The following is an 18448-nucleotide window of genomic DNA, read 5'->3' as shown; positions in this document are numbered from 1 at the left end:
TGCACAAATCCAACATTTTCATGAAATGAATAATTAACGCATTTATAATCAAATCTCTGCAGTATTTGTGCACCTGACACGTTTAAAGCCGTGTCCTCAGAACAAATTAACATTAACCTTTCTGCTTTCACCCTACGCAAAATGAGAAATAATTTAGCCGTTTCTTAATTATCGTCGTCTGACCTCAAGCATCCTCAGACTGGTGTAGGCAGTGCCGTCTGCGCATGTTCAGTCTGTATTATAACAAGATCAGACGCGCCGCTCAGTCTCTTCAGCACCGCTTCAGTATCCGAGAACACGCACAGGTACAGTACCGCACTTTCACACGCATGTTCGTTTGCGTACTTAAAAGTGAAGTCATTTAACGCGTCTGCTATTCTAAATTGAGACGGCGTGTCGGTATTGATTTTGTCTAAACAGTATTCGCTCGTAATATATGTTTACTGATGTTTGAATGCGACACTGCGCTAAAATACAGACTGGCAATGAGAGAACATGGCGGCAGCTGCAGGGAAGGGATTGCAATAATAAATCCCCTAGACATCCGAATGATCTCTGTCGCATGCTGTCAGTACACGACTAACATTGTAATGCTTTTCAGCAAATTGACTCCAAAATAAATGTCTGAAGTCGTGTCAGGTTGATGTGATTGTAACCATAATTTACAGCCCTTTTAGCAGAATGCGTCTGTTAGGTAACCTCCACAAGAATAGCTCTTCTGTTAACCTCTCAAGTTAAGCTGGGAATTAGCTTCCTTGCACTAATGGCAGTCCGGCTCCTGCATTTAAGGAACGTCTTGGAATTCTGTCCTTGAAGAATTACTGATCAGCTTCTTTGAAATGATGCTGATGCAAGAATCTTGCATGTTGGGCTTATGATGCAACCTAGCAATAATGCATCTCTAGTATGTAATACAGATTCTAGCTGCTACACTGTCTTCCTCTTCTTTTAAAATGTATATATATGAGTGTTTCACAAATGGCTGCCAGTCTTTTTAAATCGGTAGGCGAATCTTTACAAAATGGAGTCTGCAGGACAAAGATGTACCAGGCATGAAGGAAGGCATGCCCAATCTGTTAAAGCAGTTACTAGTTACTTAGCAGGGCAAGAAGCCTATAAACAGACCCAGAATGATAAACAGCGCTGTCTGAATTTTGGAAAAAGGCATAATGAATACATTTGTTAACCAAATTTCTTTCAGTGCCAACTGAGTGAAATTCAAATCATAAGACATTTAAATCCCGCAGTCCCACAGAGACATGGATGTTACTTAGCTAGTATGTGCATAAGTAATTATTTAAGATTACTGCACCCAAAAAAATAGACAAGTCATTGATCATTCAAATGTCTCTTGTAGTTTGTTTACATCAGCAAAACTCCAAAGGAGAATTTTTGAAGAATGTGCTGGTTGGTGTTTTCCTTGTTGATTCTGAATCTATTTTAAGTCTTTGCATTGTTATTTATAATCAAAGTGGAAAAGGACAACCAGGACGTTCTTTTAAATGATCTTTTTCAGAATATCGTGTTTAAAAACACTAGTATCTGATAAAATCTAATTGATTTTATTTCATTTTATAATTTTTTTGGAGGCATATACAGGGGTGTGTTCACACTTGGAATATTTGGTTCAATTAAAACAAACTCTAGGCTGATTCCTGTCAGTGTGATTCACTTGACAAATATGAAGGCTGCCATCTGAAATTTGGTGTATACCAAACAAGCTGACTGAGATCACTTCCGATATTGCAAGATGGGTCTCAGTCCATTTATAATATAATCTGTGCAAGCTAACCTAAATAGGAACACAATAAAGAGCAAACACATCTAAATGAACAAAAAACAGGACACAATGTCAAAAGGAAAGAAGGCTTCTCATCATAGTCACAATGTTGCCTGTTACACATTGCACTAAAATGCATTTTCTTGCAGCTGGTCTTTATTAGTGTATGCAATGGATAAATTTCTTATGGTGTTTCGATTGCAAATTTTCTAAGCGTTCATGAATTCTCAAATGATAAAAATACCATCACATATGCACACATACAACCAGCATGTTTTGCACGTTCAGAAAGTTTCTTTGCAAAATAAACTTTATAAAAAGCTTTTCTTTTTTTGTATATTTAGGTTATTTCTTAAAAATGAGCGTGAACACTAACTAAACCAGTACTAAATATATAACATTTTTGGGTCTTACCAATGTGTGAACACAACCTAAATAGCCACTTTTTTTAGTGTTTGGAATTATATGTTTAAAAGCACAGAACATTAGCAAAGTAACACAAATCTTCCTTAATGTATGTCTACAGACCATTTTGAGGAATGTAAACAAAAACAACGGTCCCAACGTATTTCCTGTTTTACATTTTACTTGCTAAAGCTTCCAAGAATCTAAAAAGAGCCACATATTGATAATGTTATGATAGCTATTTTAACATTAAGTTATGATAGAATTACCTTAAGAACTGTCACAGTTACGAAATAGTTTGACAAGCAGGAAATATTCATGGGCCAATGACATGACCACATTGAAATGGTCTATCATACTGTAGAATATGAACAAGTGACAAATTGTTGGTGTTTGTAAAGCTTTGCAGTCACATTGGCACTTTAAATAAAGCAATCAGCCATGGGAAAGGAGAAGCTCCACATCAATATTGTGGTTATAGGCCATGTGGACTCTGGAAAGTCCACTACGACTGGCCACCTCATCTACAAATGCGGTGGGATCGACAAGAGGACCATTGAGAAGTTTGAGAAAGAGGCTGCAGAGGTAAGATTGAAAATTGGAGACATTTGAACTCACTAAAACTAAAAATGTTCCCGTTTTTGATATGATATGTGTCATTCCTAGATGGGAAAGGGTTCCTTTAAGTACGCCTGGGTGCTGGACAAGCTCAAAGCAGAAAGAGAGAGAGGAATCACTATTGACATCTCCTTGTGGAAGTTTGAGACCAGCAAATACTACGTCACCATCATTGATGCTCCAGGACACAGAGACTTCATCAAAAACATGATCACCGGAACCTCACAGGTTAGCTCCTTTCCTGGCACACAAAAATACAACAGTAGCTGCTATTTATAAACATATTTATAAACATAAAAACTAGTAATATAGATAATAATCCCTACCGTTTCCTCTGACCCTCAGGCGGATTGTGCTGTGCTGATCGTGGCGGCTGGTGTTGGTGAGTTTGAGGCTGGCATCTCGAAGAACGGCCAGACCAGAGAACACGCTCTTCTGGCTTACACACTGGGTGTAAAGCAGCTCATTGTGGGTGTCAACAAGATGGATTCCACTGAACCCAGTTACAGCCAGAAGCGTTATGAGGAAATTGTGAAGGAAGTCAGCACCTACATCAAGAAGATTGGCTATAATCCTGACACTGTGGCATTTGTGCCCATCTCTGGGTGGAATGGAGACAACATGCTTGAGGCCAGTCCCAATGTAAGTACAATAAGGATTATAATAAAGGATTGTTTGATTATGGCTGCATGATTAATCAAAGTTATTAATATTATCAAAATAAAACCAAATCTAATCAGCTTTGTACTTTAACTATGGACCGATATCGACATCTTGACAGATGACTAATAACTGATATACTGTATTGGCCAATTAATACTCATTTTGATTAATATAGATTTTATTAGCCTGTTTACAAAAACAAAAAAGCAAATAAATACAGTGGGGAACTGATTTTTTTTTATTTTTTTTTTACATATCACTAAATATAATATATTGTTATAATATTTGCAGCAGGGTGGCTCAGTAGTTAGCACTGTCGCCTCACAGCAAGAAGGTTGCTGGTTTGAATCCTGGCTGGGCCAGATGTGAAGTTTGCCTGTTCTCCCTGTGTTCACGTGGGTTTCCTCCAGATTTTTCAATTTCCCCTACAGTCCAAAGACATGCTGTATAGGTGAATTGAATAAACTAAATTGGCTGTAGATTGGCTGTAGTGCACGAGTGTGTGTGTGTGTGAAATTCTGCTGTGGCTACCTCTGAAATAGAAACTAAGCTGTAGGTAAATGAATGAATGAGTGTTATATTATAATATATATTGATAATGCAACACCTATTAACAATCTTCTAGAGTTTATAATGAAAAGCACTTTTAAACTATCTATTACAAACAAAATATAAGCATTAAAGGGATTCTTCACTTATAAAGTTTAATTATGCCATTATTTACTCATCCTCGACTTGTACCAAACCAGTTTGAGCTTCTTTCTTCTGTTGAACACAGATGAAGATATACTGATGAATGTTGGGAATTGACATCAATGGTATTTTTCTGTTTGCACTATTCTTCAAAATGTCTTGTTTTGTGTTCAAAAAGTCTAGAACCACTTGAGTGTGTGTAAATGAGGACATTTTTATTTACACTTTAAAGCGATACCCATTACCCTTTAATGGGTTCATCTAAAAATAACCATATAATCCCATTAATTTCCATAGAAGGAAAAAAATACAAAGGAAGTTAATGGATCCTGGCAATCAGTATTTTTCAATATAGGCAAGTTTTTTTTATAGGACATTTCATACACACTGCTAATTCAAAGTGCTTTACATAAACAGGAATAAAATACACAACACAATAAGTTGATTAAAATAATTGAATAAATTGATTAAATAATTTAAAAACTTTAAATAATAAAAGTCTTGATTTGAATATGCCTAATGTTGGAGCACATCTGATAATTTCTGGAAGCTGATTCCAGCAGTGGGGGCCGCAGTAGCTGAATTCACCCTGCTTTGAATGAACTCTTGGGAGTTTTAATTTAATTAATTCTAATGATCTGAGGGATTAGGTTTGTATTCAGTGAGCACATCTGTAATGTATTGAGGTCCTAGGCCATTTAATAATTTATAGACAAGCAATAATACTTTTAAATCTATTCTGAATGTAACTGGGAGCCAGTGTAAAGACCTGAGGACAGGTGTGATGTGCTCTGATTTTCTGGTTCTGGTCAGAAACCTGGTCGCAGCGTTTTGGATGAGCTGCAACTGCCTGACTGTTTTTTAGGGAAGTCCATTGAGGAGTGCATCACAGTAATCCACCCTGCTGGTGATAAAAGCATGAACAAATCCTCACTGGAAACAAAACATCTAATTCTTGCAATGTTTTTGTAAGAAAAAATATATTTATGATTTTTTGTGTTCAACAGAATAATGAAACTACAATAGATTTTGAGCAAGAGTAGATGAGAGCGAGCAGATGATGACAGAATACAAACTTTTGGGTGAACTATCCCTTTAAAGACGAAAAAAAAAAACGTTTCACCTCACCACAAAATTGTTCCACCCTTGATTACATATGTCATTATGGAGCATTATGACAATTTCAGCAAAATGGCACCTCAGCTGTTTAGTTCCAATGAGTAACTTCGATTTCTACACCTTTACTTTAGATGAGTTGGTTCAAAGGTTGGAAGATTACCCGCAAGGAAGGAAATGCAGCCGGGACCACCCTATTGGAAGCTTTGGATGCCATTCAGCCTCCAACACGTCCAACTGACAAACCTCTGCGCCTGCCTCTTCAGGACGTTTACAAGATTGGAGGTTTGCAAGGATCTATTCCAGACGGCCTACATTTGATCTATTGGCTTTATGTTTTATGATTAAAAGGCTGAATGAAATGCATTGTTTTCTCCAGGTATCGGAACCGTCCCTGTGGGCCGTGTGGAGACCGGTATTTTGAAGCCAGGTATGGTGGTCACCTTTGCACCAGTTAACGTGACAACTGAAGTCAAGTCTGTGGAAATGCATCACGAGGCTCTTTCTGAGGCGCTGCCCGGGGACAATGTTGGCTTCAATGTTAAGAATGTGTCTGTCAAGGACATCCGTCGTGGCAACGTTGCTGGAGACAGCAAAAATGACCCGCCGCAAGAGGCTGCCAATTTCACTGCTCAAGTAAGCTTGACTCACATCTGTTCTCACTGCTTCTACTATTCTGAATAGTTGTTACACACTCCATTGTGTCCTATCAGGTGATCATCTTGAACCACCCAGGGCAGATCAGTGCTGGTTATGCCCCTGTGCTGGATTGCCACACTGCCCATATTGCCTGCAAGTTTGCGGAGCTGAAAGAAAAGATCGATCGTCGTTCTGGAAAGAAGCTTGAAGACAACCCCAAGAGCTTGAAGTCTGGAGACGCAGCCATTGTGGAAATGATCCCTGGAAAGCCCATGTGTGTGGAAAGTTTCTCCGAGTATCCTCCTTTGGGTAAGTGCCATCTCAACTTTGTATCCCAAGATCAACTCAATACTTCATTGCTCGTTGTTTTATAGATTTAAATCACTTAATTATATATTTTTATAGGGTATGTCCTTCATCTATTACAGATCTAAAGTAAAGTCAATGCCAAACAATTGGATTTTTGGGTTAATAATGCCAGGTTAATGGCTGCTTGTTACCTGACTGCAGTATTTATAAAATGGTAGAGGGATAGTTAGTCCAGAAATGACTAATTTATCTATTTATTCATTTTATGGTGAATCATTTTGGCCAATATTGATTGAATTTAGATGAACAATTCACACACAATTCAATAAAAATAAATAAATAAATAAAACAGTTCTTCCTATGGCTACTAAATAGACTTAAAATGGTTGTGACTGTCAAAATCTTTTTTGTTTTTGTTGATTGGATGGAAGCAGATCAGACTGTGAGTTTAAAGTCAATTGCAAGAAAGGTGTGGGATTTCGAACCCTGATTTATACTTCTGCATTAAGTGATTGTCATATCTTGCCATTGCGAGCATTTATACTTCTACATTACATCTGTGCTGCTCTGGCAATAACACTTCATAAACACTAGTAGGCAGTGGGGTTTCTATGGTCCACTGTCGATTTCTGCTTGCCAGTGTTTTTGCCAGAAATGCATGCAAAACTACTGAAGTAGCAGCTCAAACTGATGCTCATTCGAGGAAAAAAGAGGACAGAATGTTCAGCAACTTTTATCATAACAAATGTAAACAAACAGATGTATCCATCTGGAGCTCCTCGGTGGTACTCAACAATTGTTAATAGGGCTGCACAATATATTGTTTCAGCATGGATATCACAATGTGATCATTCACAATAGTCTTATCGCGAATATAGTTTAATTCAGAATTATTAGCCCCCCTTTGAATTTCTTTTCTTTTTTAAATATTTCCCAAATGATGTTTAACAGAGCAAGGAAATTTTCACAGTATGTCTGATAATATTTTTTCTTTTTGAGAAAGTCTTATTTGTTTTATTTTGGCTAGAATAAAAGCAGTTTTAATTTTTTATGAACCATTTTAAGCTTATTTTTTTCGATAGTCTACAGAACAAACCATCATTATACAATAACTTCCCTAATTACCCTAACCTGCCTACTTAACCTAATTAACCTAGTTAAGCCTTTAAATCACTTTAAGTTACTTTAAGCTGTATAGAAGTGTCTTGAAAAATATCTAGTAAAATATTATTTACTGTCATCATGGCAAAGATAAAAGAAATCAGTTATTAGAGATGAGTTATTAAAACTATTATGTTTAGAAATGTGTTGAAATCTTCTCTCTATTCAACATAAATTAGGGAAAAAAATAAACAGGGGAGCTAATAATTCTGACTTCAATTATAATCCAGACTCAACATTGCATATACAGTTGATCATTTTGCAAGTGTTTTTGAGGCCTGTGACTGTATGAGGGTTATAAAAGCATTCAGGCCTAAGAAAATGTACCTTTCGTAACTTTAAAAATGAAAGATTAATTTGATTGAATTGTTTATAAAAATGAAGACTATGTAGTGTTATTTTACATTAGATTATTCAATTACTGTATACCTGAATACGTTTTGACCCCTCGGATAACAATAAGATGCTGTTTATTTCATTTTTTTTTTTCCTCTATTCAATTCATCTATGTTTGTATATGGTTTATTATAATGTATGCACTCTCCTACAGAATCATCCCAATCAATCTAAAATGTTAAATTCTTTCCAAACATTTATTCAATGCATCTAGTGAAATTGTATTCATATCGCTATATATATATATATATATATATATATATATATATATATATATATATATATATATATATATATATATATATATATATATATATATATCGCAGAATTAAAAAAATATTACAATGTTAAGGCTGATTTATACTTCTGCTTCAAGTGCAAGCGTCTGCTCCGGTGCAGCCTTCGCACGGTCGCATAGCTGACGCCGACGCTGATGTGCACCTCTCAAAAAATTTAACTGCTCGTCACACAGACACATAGCTCTGTGATTGGTTGGTTTGGTAGCTGTGACAATCAAGGCACCAGCCAAACTCCACTCTCAGCTCTGCCCCACACTCATTACTTCTAAAGGCTGATTTATACTTCTGTGTCGAGTGATCGGCGTGACCTAGGGCACCTGCCTTGTGCGTAGCCGTGCATTTATACTTAATCACACAGTTTGTGTTGTTCTGCAATAACACTTCTGAAACTTTAGCTGGCAGTAAGTTTTTATGTTTTTATGTTCCTCTGTGTAGAGTTTCTTTGCCGTTTTTTTTTTTTTTTTTTCTGAACACTACCCTTATGTAGAAATAGCTCAAACTCAGTCATTTTGAGGCGGGAAACCAGCAGACATGCAACAACGTTAATCAAAGTAAACACAAAACAACAGTTACCATCTAAAGCTTCTTCACGGGACTCCACACTTGTAAACATTCGCTCTGACAGGTTTGCATGACTCTCGGTCCCGCCCACACACTCGTCAGCGATACCAAAGCGACCAATCACAGAGCTTGCGCTACGCGTCATTGCAACGTGTAGTTACATTTTTTGAGAGGTGCGCATTTGTAGCGACGGCCGCAATGAGGGCTATGCGATCACAAGCAAGCAGCACCGGAGCATACGCATGTATAAATCACACAGAAGTATAAATCAGGCTTTAGCCAAACAATCACAGATCTTATGCCAGTGTCGGCACAACATGTAGCTACATATTTTGAGAGATGTGCATCAGGAGAGGGTTAAGAGTCTGCAACTGTGCAAAGGCTATGCCAGACCATTAGTATGAACTCATTGCAGAAGTATAAATTGAACTTTAGGGACAAGTGATTGAAGAAGCCTTTTATATGTTTTTTTTCTCCAGAAAATAGTTACATTTCCAAAAATGTATATGGATGTTTATGCAAGAAAACCTTATTTACTTGGGCACAACTCATTGAAGAAACCATTTTAGAATTCTAGAGATGGTTCAATATGACTGCTTAGATTAAAACAATTTTGGGGGGTTTGCAGGTCGTTTTGCGGTGCGTGACATGCGTCAGACGGTTGCGGTGGGAGTGATAAAAGGAGTGGAGAAGAAGACCGCGACAAGCGGAAAGGTCACCAAATCTGCCCAGAAAGCCCAGAAGGCCAAATGAATGTTGTGTTTGACTGCCAACTCCAGAGACACATATGGAAAAGCAGAGGTCATTCAGCTCTTCTATCCTATTGGCTGTTTAGGTTCCATAGTCAGAGACTGCTTAATAGTTCCAATGCATCGCAAAAGTATCAGAAGGAAAAAAAACCAATAGCAAAAGCAGTCCTTTAGATAACTCGACTTTGTATGTTAACTCGTAAGTCTTCAACCCATGCATTGTTTAATAGCGTTTTAATAGTTGTGCTCTTCTCTTCGATGATGGCTGTCCAAACCATATGTGATTTTTAAAATCTTGAGAGGTCTGACCTCTCCTTCTCTGGAGTGCAGTTTTAGCCTGGTTCTCACAATGTTGTCTTCGCTTGTTTTAGTGCTTGTTTGCAGAAAACCATGTGTTCAGTATCCACTGGTGGTGAGCTACTTAAACGACACTATTTAGTAGACTTTGAGAACCTGTATGTGTAGCTTTGCAGAACAAAGAAAATATTGAAAAAATAAATAAAACTAAGCTCTTTATCGGCCCAGTTCTGGGTTCATGCAATCATCAGTGCACTGACAGCTTTATGTTTAGCACTTTGACTGGCGTAGGCTAACCCTGCACAAGCACTTGTTGACTTTAATTGGCATTAGCTACTGCACCTTACTCTTAAAAAATAAAAGCTTTCATGTCATATTAAAGATGTCTCAACCATAATGGTGTTGTTTGTGTTCATTTTACTTTTGAATATGATAATATGTAAAGATATGTACTGTATGAGTGTGTATGATTGGTTGTATTTGGAAATCTTCAGTACCACATTCATACCAATACTGAATGGTTATTTCCAAGAGTTTTCAAGTATTTGGATTTTAAGTCAATGTGTAGCCTACCTAAAACACTTTAGCCAAAACTGAATATTCTGTTATTCACCCTCATGTTGTTCCAATCCCTAAGACATTCATTAATTTAAAGATAATTTTAGACAAAAGCGCCCTCATCCTTTATAGACAGCAACGGTCTAGAGATTACAGAAAAGTAACCTAAAATATTGTCAAAATAGTCATGCAAATTTACAAAAGCCCTTACAGCAAGAAAACTACAAGAACAAAATCTTTGTTTACACGTCTTTCTGAGTGCATTTTACTATCGCCAATACGACAAGAGGGTGAGTTGGGGATACTCATCCCGAGGCCCCCATAGAGACTATACAGTGCTATTTATGCAATCCAAGACCTGTGAAGAGATGATGCCAAGGTATCCATAAACCTGGACCAGGCCATATCCCAGGCTGATGCTGTGGTGGTCATGGAAGAATGGAGTGCATGAGACTGATTCCTGAAAGACCACAATGAAAAACGAATCCCTGCATTGATCCTGTGGGGAGGGGCAGACTGACAATAAGGAGCAGTGGGACATTTCCCGGTGGCCTGCCATGCCACCCCCATGTTAAGAACATGAGTTATTAACCCACATTTGTGTGAACTAATCCTTTAAAAATCATGTACAATCCCAGAGTATTGTGTTTAGATTCTATATAAGACAAAGACAATGGAATAGAGTTTAAAAGCAATAGGTTGTAATAGAAACTGTTGGTAGATTAAATAATACTTTGCCATTTCATATTCAAAGCCTTCAATTTAGTTTCAAAGTCTGTTGTGTATCCCAAATGCCTCACTTTTGGTAGAAATCTTAATGAAATTAAGGGTTGAAATCAAAATCACAAACACTTTATACTGTCCAAAAATGTTTTCAAATGGGATTTACCTTCAGGCAGAAAATCTTAAAAAAAAAAAAAAGTCTAGTAGATTGAATGAATCGTTACTCTTTTTAGCCACAAGATGTCGCAAGTGAACGGCTTATAAAATGATTACCAAGCCATTTGGTGAAGCATGGACAAGTTAACCGGAATTATTTAAATGTAGTTAACGATCCCAAAGGCCATGGTTACAGATGGGGACAGCAGAACGCCATACTTAGGTATTTCAATTTCCTCATGGTACAACAATCTATTTCATAGTCATGTTTATCTGCTGTAACTATTGGCGAGTTTATGAAATAAGTGAAAGAATATAATTGAGATTACTGAAGAAGGTGAGCTTTATAGAACATGCTTTGTTGTTTTCGTTTACATATATTAATTATATTTCTTTATATGTAAATTGTGTCCGTGTGCATGGTATAAAAGCTCATGAGACATGCAGGAGCAGACCAATAAGCGAGGCAAGCAGCCACTTGGGGCCCCAGGGAATTAGAGGGCCCCGATCAATGCCAGGAAATTAATCAAATAGCTCAATTTCTATCATATGTTGTCAAATCTGTCAAGAGTCATTAAGATTAACATTACTTCTTTTTAAAACTGGGAGCCCCCATGAATAGTGGAAGATTCCTTCCGTACTGCACATGCAAATAATAAAATCTAATCACAAATACTGTATGGCCAACATATAGTAAGTTTGTGAACGTGTTTGGTTTTTTAATGTTTTTTATTTGTGAATTTATTGTATTTAATTTTACATTAAGATGATAAAAGATGGGTGGCACAGTGGGTAGCACGTTCACCTCACAGCAAGAAGGTTGCTGGTTCAGTTGGCGTTTCTGTGTGGAGTTTGCATGTTCTCCCAGTGTTCGCGTGGGTTTCCTTCGGGTGCTCTGGTTTCCCCCACAAGTCCAAAGACATGTTATATAGGTGAACTGGGTGTGCTAAATTGTCCGTAGTGTATATGTGTGAAAGAGTGTATGGATGTTTCCCAGTGATAGGTTGCAGCTGGAAGGGCATCCGCTGCGTAAAACATATGCTGGATAAGTTGGCGGTTCATTTCACTGAGGCGACCCTAGAATAATAAAGGGACTAAGCCGAAAAGATAATGAATAAATGAAGATAAAAGACAAAGCTTTCCCTTTAAATATATTTTAACAATAACAACAAAAATCTACAGAGGAAAAAATACATCTAAAACGAGAGTGTTTTGAGTTTGAATGCTAGGGCCCCATACCTGGAATTGCTTAGGACCCCCAAATCACTAAGTCCACCCCTAGAGATATGTGTGCAGAAAGGATTTGTAAATTGTGTAGGCTCATGGTGTAGTTTTCTTAATTTACAAAATTATATTATTAGCATTAAAGGGCACCTATGGTGAAAAATCTACTTTACAAGCTGTTTGGACAGACATATGTGTTGGTATAGTGTATAGACCGTCATATTGGGGTGATATAAACACACCCAGTCCCTTTTTTCAAATTTAACTACATAAAAACGGTGGCCCAATTGGAGCGGTTTTCAGATCGACCGCAACTTAACGTAGGAGTGTGGTCCCCCCGCCCACCGAATTGATTGACAGCTGCGCGTAATAACATGTCCCGGTAGTCACGTGTATAATCATATCAACAAGACCAGACGAGCGCAAAGCAACCAGGAATAAAAGGTCTGTACAGTTCGCTAGGATCATCAAATGTGATCAAGAGTAAGTTTTACAAGTTTAAAATGTTTTAAAACAGAGCATGTGTGTAATGAATTACAGCAATATAGCTTAGCTTTACTTCAGCACAGCCGCGTGCCAGAACAATTATAAAGGAAGACGCTTCAATCCCGGTTAGTGGACGTTAAATCAGCTTTATATTGTACATTAACATAACAGATATTCATACAGCAGTGGAGATTAACCTGTATCCTGTCACATATGCGTGCAAACAGAGTGCGAAACTAAACGACATTGTGTGTGACTGATTGTTGCAACTCACAAAAAATGTATCAAATAATGATTGGTAAAGTTCTTACTGTAGTATTTCTAACAAACGCGATGTGAGATCTGCTTCCTGAGGCAGCGATTGAGGCATGTTGTTGACAGGCATGTGGGAACGGTGGGCGGGGAGGACTAGCCTTAGAGACCCAGTGCAAAAAAACAGCAACCAGGTTTTACCGGCTATAATACAGACACTTTAGACAGCTATAACAAATACTCTGATGGTTGTTTTAAGCTGAAACTTTACAGACACATTCTGGGGACACAAAAGACTTATATTAAATCTGGAAAAAGGGTGCCCTTTAAACACTTTCTTAATGTCTTATAACAGGGGTGTCCAAACGTGGCCCTTGAGGGCCGGTGTCCTGCATATTTTTGTTCCAACCCCAAATAAACACACCTGAACCAGCTAACCAAGCTCTTTTTAGGTATACTAGAAACTTCCAGGCAGGTGTGTTGAAGGAAGTTTGAGCTAAACTATGCAGAATACCAGCCCTCCAGGACTGAGTTTGGACACCCCTGTCTTATAATTTATAAGCTGGTCAAGGCAATGTTTCATTAGTGTTATTTACATGAGACAGTAGAATGATGTTTATCACTCATACAGTTTACAGTATAGTCTCTAGTTATTAGTATATAGTTGCTTAGGCTCAGTTAATTTAATAATCTGTCCATATCAGGTCCTTTATTAACCATCAATATGCAATAATTAGTCTATAATGCTTATTGATAGTTGTAAAACGAAGATATGTGGGGACTTGGGGCAAACACTGAGTACAAATTAGCAAGAGGTCCCAGAACCCCTGCTTAACACCAAGCATTTAAATTTCAATTTCAAGTACTTTCAGCACTGGACATACTGACAAACAGCCCTCGTATACATATTTTTGTCCACAAACTCAAAACACAAGGAAACCCTATAAATGTGTGGTGAAACTTATTTTTAAAGTCACGAAATAAATACGTCATAACACCGAGGAAGTGAATCATTTCGAGGCTGGCACGGCACCATCTGTATCATGACGTCACTCTTCCTTAAAAGCACAACCGCGCTCTCCACCTCGTGAACACACCTGCCATCATGAGCAACCAGAGGAGACCAGGCTGCGTCCGCCAGACGAGTCCTGATGAACAACCCAAAGCCAAAGCTCGAGCAAAAACAAGTAGAAAGAATGAAGCGCAGAAAAAGGACAAAGACGGTCATGAATGTGAAAGTGAAGACAAACTTCAAGAAACTCCTTTACTAAAACGGGGACGGAGCAAAAAGCAGAAAGATGATTCAAACGGAGATATTAAGTCTTTGGACAACTCCGAGAGCAAGTCTGAAAAAAAGCACGGTGAGATATCTAAAACAGCCTCTGTTAATAAAGAAACAGGCGAGAATGACAGACAAGACAGTGCAAAAAACAAACTAAAGAGTAAAAGAAAGACAACTCTTGACTGTGAAAGTGAAGGCAAAACTGAGCAGACCGCCAATGGGAAGTCAGGCGAAAAAACAGCACCGAAACGACCGAGCAAAAAGGAGAAAGGTCATCCAAACCATGACAGAGAAGCAACACCAGAAAATTCTGAAAGCAAATTAGAGCAAAAATCTACAGCATCATCTACAAGAAATAAATCTACTCCCAAAACCGGCTTCCCTGGAGCGAAAAACGCACGTGACGCTTCTCCAGCGGTCAGCGCGCGCAGCCCTGACCGCAAACCGAAAAGCACCGAAAAAACTGCAGTAAAAGACCCACTGGAAGACATCCTTAAAGCAACTGTTGACAAATTAACGATCAAAAAATCCGAGCGATCTGAAGCATCCAGATGTGTTAATGCCATCACGGAGAAAGTCATTGCACACCTGAAACAAGACACGACCTGGTGTGCAGATGTCGAGCGCTTACGAACGGGAAGTTATTACGAAAACCTTAAAGTAAGTGATACAACATGATACAAGTGAAGTGATACACATTTCACATTCAGTGAACATTCAGTTGTCTTAGTTTAAGAGATTAACATTGGTTATACAAACCAGAATAAGACCTATAAATATTTATAATTAGGTGATTTCCGTAAATCGACATATCAGAATAATCATAACTGAATATTGATTTACATCAGAGAATGCAAGAACTCAAAGGATGAAATAACTCATCACATGATAAAAATATAATTACAGGTATAACCAGTTACGCAACAAGAGAATGCTAATAATGTCCACATTCGTGTGTGTGGAATATCACAATAGCACTGCAGTTATTGGCAGATAAGTTATAAATATAGTTTATTTTTACCAGAATATGCATGTAAACAATGCCTTTATGCTACAAATTTGAAGGTTTTTATATGTCTAATCATTGAGATTCAGGTAATTGCTCATAAAAGACTTTTATAGGTCAAAACAATAATCATAAGCTATAATTTTGCTACATTTTAGATTTGTGAACCGGATGAATTTGACGTGATGCTGACCGTTCCTGTGGAGAGAGTGGACATTCAGATGTTCGATGAGGCTGGAGCATTTTACAGTATTGCACTGAAACGGCACCCAAACAAACATCCCCTGGACAAATTCCTAAATGAAGACAAGACCATTCAGGCCAGCGACATGCTGAATGAATTCAGAGATGCCGTTAAAAAAGCTGTGGAGAAGGCTACAGACCTCCCGTGTAAGTTGAAACTTTATTATCCTTATTTACATTATCTGTTAACTGTTATTACCTGATTTTGTTTTTCAGAAGTGTAATCTATTTTTATATAAATGTTATAAAATATAATTTCAGAAGATTCAGAAGATTACAGTCTATTCTGTTGTACTCTGTTGGATAAATGTGGGAAGACTTAGAGCTGCCTCTTACAATCACATTATAGTTTTTACGTAGACAAATGCACATTCTAAGGATTCAAACTTGTCCTGTGGCTGCACTTTTTCTTCAAAAGTATTTGTACTCAGTTAAAACCGAGCTGAAATGATCTTTTAATCCCCTCAAACATGTGCTGGTCAACATAGGTGGTTTATTTTTACTACTCATTCTTTCCGTGTATGCTTTCTTTTAAAACTGAGGTGTTGTGAAAAGATGAGGTGTTAACACACTGTGGATGAATTCAGCTTTGAATTGATGTGAAGGATCTAGCCTTTTTTTACAGGATGTAGCTAAATGGGATGTCCTGCAAGCAAGACCATTGCTCCCACATGCTCATTAATTTACATAACGCCTCCATGATTTTTAATGTTTTAGCACTATGTAATCTGTACTTTGTTTTATTGGCTAGTCAGTAAACATAAGTTGCAGCAGCAAATTGAGACGATTCTAAACTGCATGCCATCTTAAGTTGCAGAACTGACAACAGCTACCTTTAAACCTGTTATGGAGCTATGTAGAAACACTATTTAGGAGTCATAGACAAAAAAAATAAGCTTTATTGCTGCACATTAATCATTGTTCATATGAAATTAACCAAAAGCTTTGTTTGCTTTTTTATAGACGAAATTAAAATTTTGAGAAAAAAGCCGAAGTGTCCTGCAGTGACACTAGAAGTGACAGAAGGTAGGAAGAAAATTTCTGTCGACTTTGTTCTTGGTCTTAAAGTTCACCGTGCAAGCTGGCCAGACTTTACAAAGGATGGCTTCAAAGTAGAGAACTGGCTTGGTAAAAAGGAGAAAGCTAATATGAAACGTCAGCCATTCTACCTGGTGCCTAAATATGAGGGGATGGGAAATGCAGAGCATGATGGAGTTGTTGCAAAAGGTATGCTATGCCCACAATCAGTAATTTACATTATGCCATATTAATGGAGCAAGTGCCCAAAATAACATCACCAAATTGTTTGCAAATTGTTCTCTATGCAGATTCCTGGCGAATCTCTTTTTCACACATCGAAAAAGAAATTTTAAATGAACATGGCCACACCAAGATATGCTGTGAGGGACGTGGACAGAAATGTTGCCGGTAATTATTCTGTTCTTCTCATGTATTAAGCTTTAATATGGTTATTAAAGACACTTTACGGTACTGCACTTGATACTGTAAGATAATTTACTTTGGTGCAGAAATTGTCCATTGTGCCAGTTCTTATCTACTTCCATTAAAATACTGGTCTACAGAAAGAACCATAATCACTTAAAAGAATTCTAATAGTACACTGAAACAAGCACATTCAAGCCACTCAACAACTCAATCAAACTATGATTCATTTCAATTTCTTTCACCCTTTCAGGAAAGTGTGTCTAAAACTTCTGAAGTATCTTCTACAACAGCTCAAAAATGATAGCTCCAAATCCACTAAGATGTCCAGTTTTTGCTCTTATCATGCAAAGACCACCCTGCTCCACGCTTGTGCTTTAAGAGCAACTGACAGCGAGTGGGCTTACGATCAGCTAGTCAACTGTTTTAAGCAGCTTCTGGAAGATTTTGTCAAACACCTAAGAAATCATCAACTCCCAAACTTCTTCATTCCATCCCACAACCTCTTAAATCATGTCTCCATTAGCAACTGTGATTTCCTGGCGAAAGAAATTGAATTTCAACTGAACAATACATTTCCTATATTCAGTTATAGGGCACCTATTCTGCAAAATCCAGGTGTTTGAACAGAAATGTGTTGGAATTGTGTACGCAGCCATCTTAAAATAATAAATTCATCTAGTCTTTTTTTTAAATCTAAAAAATATATAATAAAAATAAAAGTAAACCAGGATCCATTGATCCCGAGACCATCCATAACGTGACATCACAGTGATATTATACCCACCCACTGCTATTGAAAGACAGGCATTTATCAGTGTCACCTCAGTCAGCTCTGTGAGGCAAACCATGACAGGATTTGCAAAGAAACTGAGATTAAAGTATTTTCAACTATCTGTGAACCAACTTCCAGTTGTAGTGGCAGACTTTGTATTTTTTATAGAATTTTGAACAAATAAATTTAGTTTATAAAGTTTATAAATAAACGGCAAATGGGGTGAAAACTAGCGTCGTCTTACAGTAAATGTCATGCATTTACTCTTACTGCACTTTGATTGCCATGTAAGTCATAACCATACAAATCACGTCACTGGGCTATGCTTCTGAAGCGGACATGCCCAAACACTGCTCTATTTGCATTTAAAGGCATACCCACAAAATCAGATCACTCTGGCCAAAGGTTTCAACAGGGTTACATAAATGATCTAAAGATAAAAGTTCAGACACATTCTGGAAACACCAAAGACTTGTATTACATTTTTGCAAAAAGGGTGCCCTTTCGTGATTGATTTTCTTCTAATTATGCATTATTTATAAACATGTTGTGCTTTTATCTTGATGATCAAATGTAGTGTAATACAATAAACATCTTAAAAAAAAAAAAGGGTT

At 37.5% G+C, this 18448-nt stretch overlaps 2 protein-coding genes across 2 annotated transcripts; both read left to right on the top strand.

Moving 5' to 3' along the window:
- The first annotated feature begins 49 nt into the window (after positions 1 to 49).
- eef1a1a (eukaryotic translation elongation factor 1 alpha 1a) lies at positions 50 to 10083 on the top strand. Its single transcript, XM_056471576.1, has 8 exons — positions 50 to 305; positions 2587 to 2770; positions 2852 to 3031; positions 3149 to 3445; positions 5410 to 5560; positions 5655 to 5911; positions 5989 to 6223; positions 9269 to 10083. The coding sequence occupies exons 2-8, from the start codon at positions 2627 to 2629 to the stop codon at positions 9391 to 9393; spliced, it is 1389 nt and encodes a 462-aa protein (XP_056327551.1). The 5' UTR covers positions 50 to 305; positions 2587 to 2626; the 3' UTR covers positions 9394 to 10083.
- A 4107-nt stretch (positions 10084 to 14190) lies between these two features.
- On the top strand, positions 14191 to 18393 carry cgasa (cyclic GMP-AMP synthase a). The gene is made up of 5 exons (XM_056471098.1): positions 14191 to 15027; positions 15532 to 15763; positions 16580 to 16843; positions 16945 to 17044; positions 17313 to 18393. The coding sequence occupies exons 1-5, from the start codon at positions 14191 to 14193 to the stop codon at positions 17683 to 17685; spliced, it is 1806 nt and encodes a 601-aa protein (XP_056327073.1). The 3' UTR covers positions 17686 to 18393.
- Positions 18394 to 18448: the final 55 nt, after the last annotated feature.

This window comes from Danio aesculapii, chromosome 13 (assembly GCF_903798145.1).
Source record: "Danio aesculapii chromosome 13, fDanAes4.1, whole genome shotgun sequence".
Lineage (NCBI taxonomy): Eukaryota > Metazoa > Chordata > Actinopteri > Cypriniformes > Danionidae > Danio > Danio aesculapii.
This window is presented reverse-complemented; position numbering and strand designations above follow the sequence as displayed.

Bases quoted from the DNA above. Each gene is read 5' to 3' on its own strand.
- eef1a1a (XM_056471576.1), top strand. From the start codon at position 2,627: ATGGGAAAGGAGAAGCTCCACATCAATATTGTGGTTATAGGCCATGTG. The intron at 2,771-2,851 runs GTAAGATTGAAA...TGTCATTCCTAG, and splicing joins TTGAGAAAGAGGCTGCAGAG to ATGGGAAAGGGTTCCTTTAA. The intron at 6,224-9,268 runs GTAAGTGCCATC...GGGGGTTTGCAG, and splicing joins CTCCGAGTATCCTCCTTTGG to GTCGTTTTGCGGTGCGTGAC.
- cgasa (XM_056471098.1), top strand. From the start codon at position 14,191: ATGAGCAACCAGAGGAGACCAGGCTGCGTCCGCCAGACGAGTCCTGAT. The intron at 15,028-15,531 runs GTAAGTGATACA...GCTACATTTTAG, and splicing joins GTTATTACGAAAACCTTAAA to ATTTGTGAACCGGATGAATT. The intron at 15,764-16,579 runs GTAAGTTGAAAC...GCTTTTTTATAG, and splicing joins GAAGGCTACAGACCTCCCGT to ACGAAATTAAAATTTTGAGA.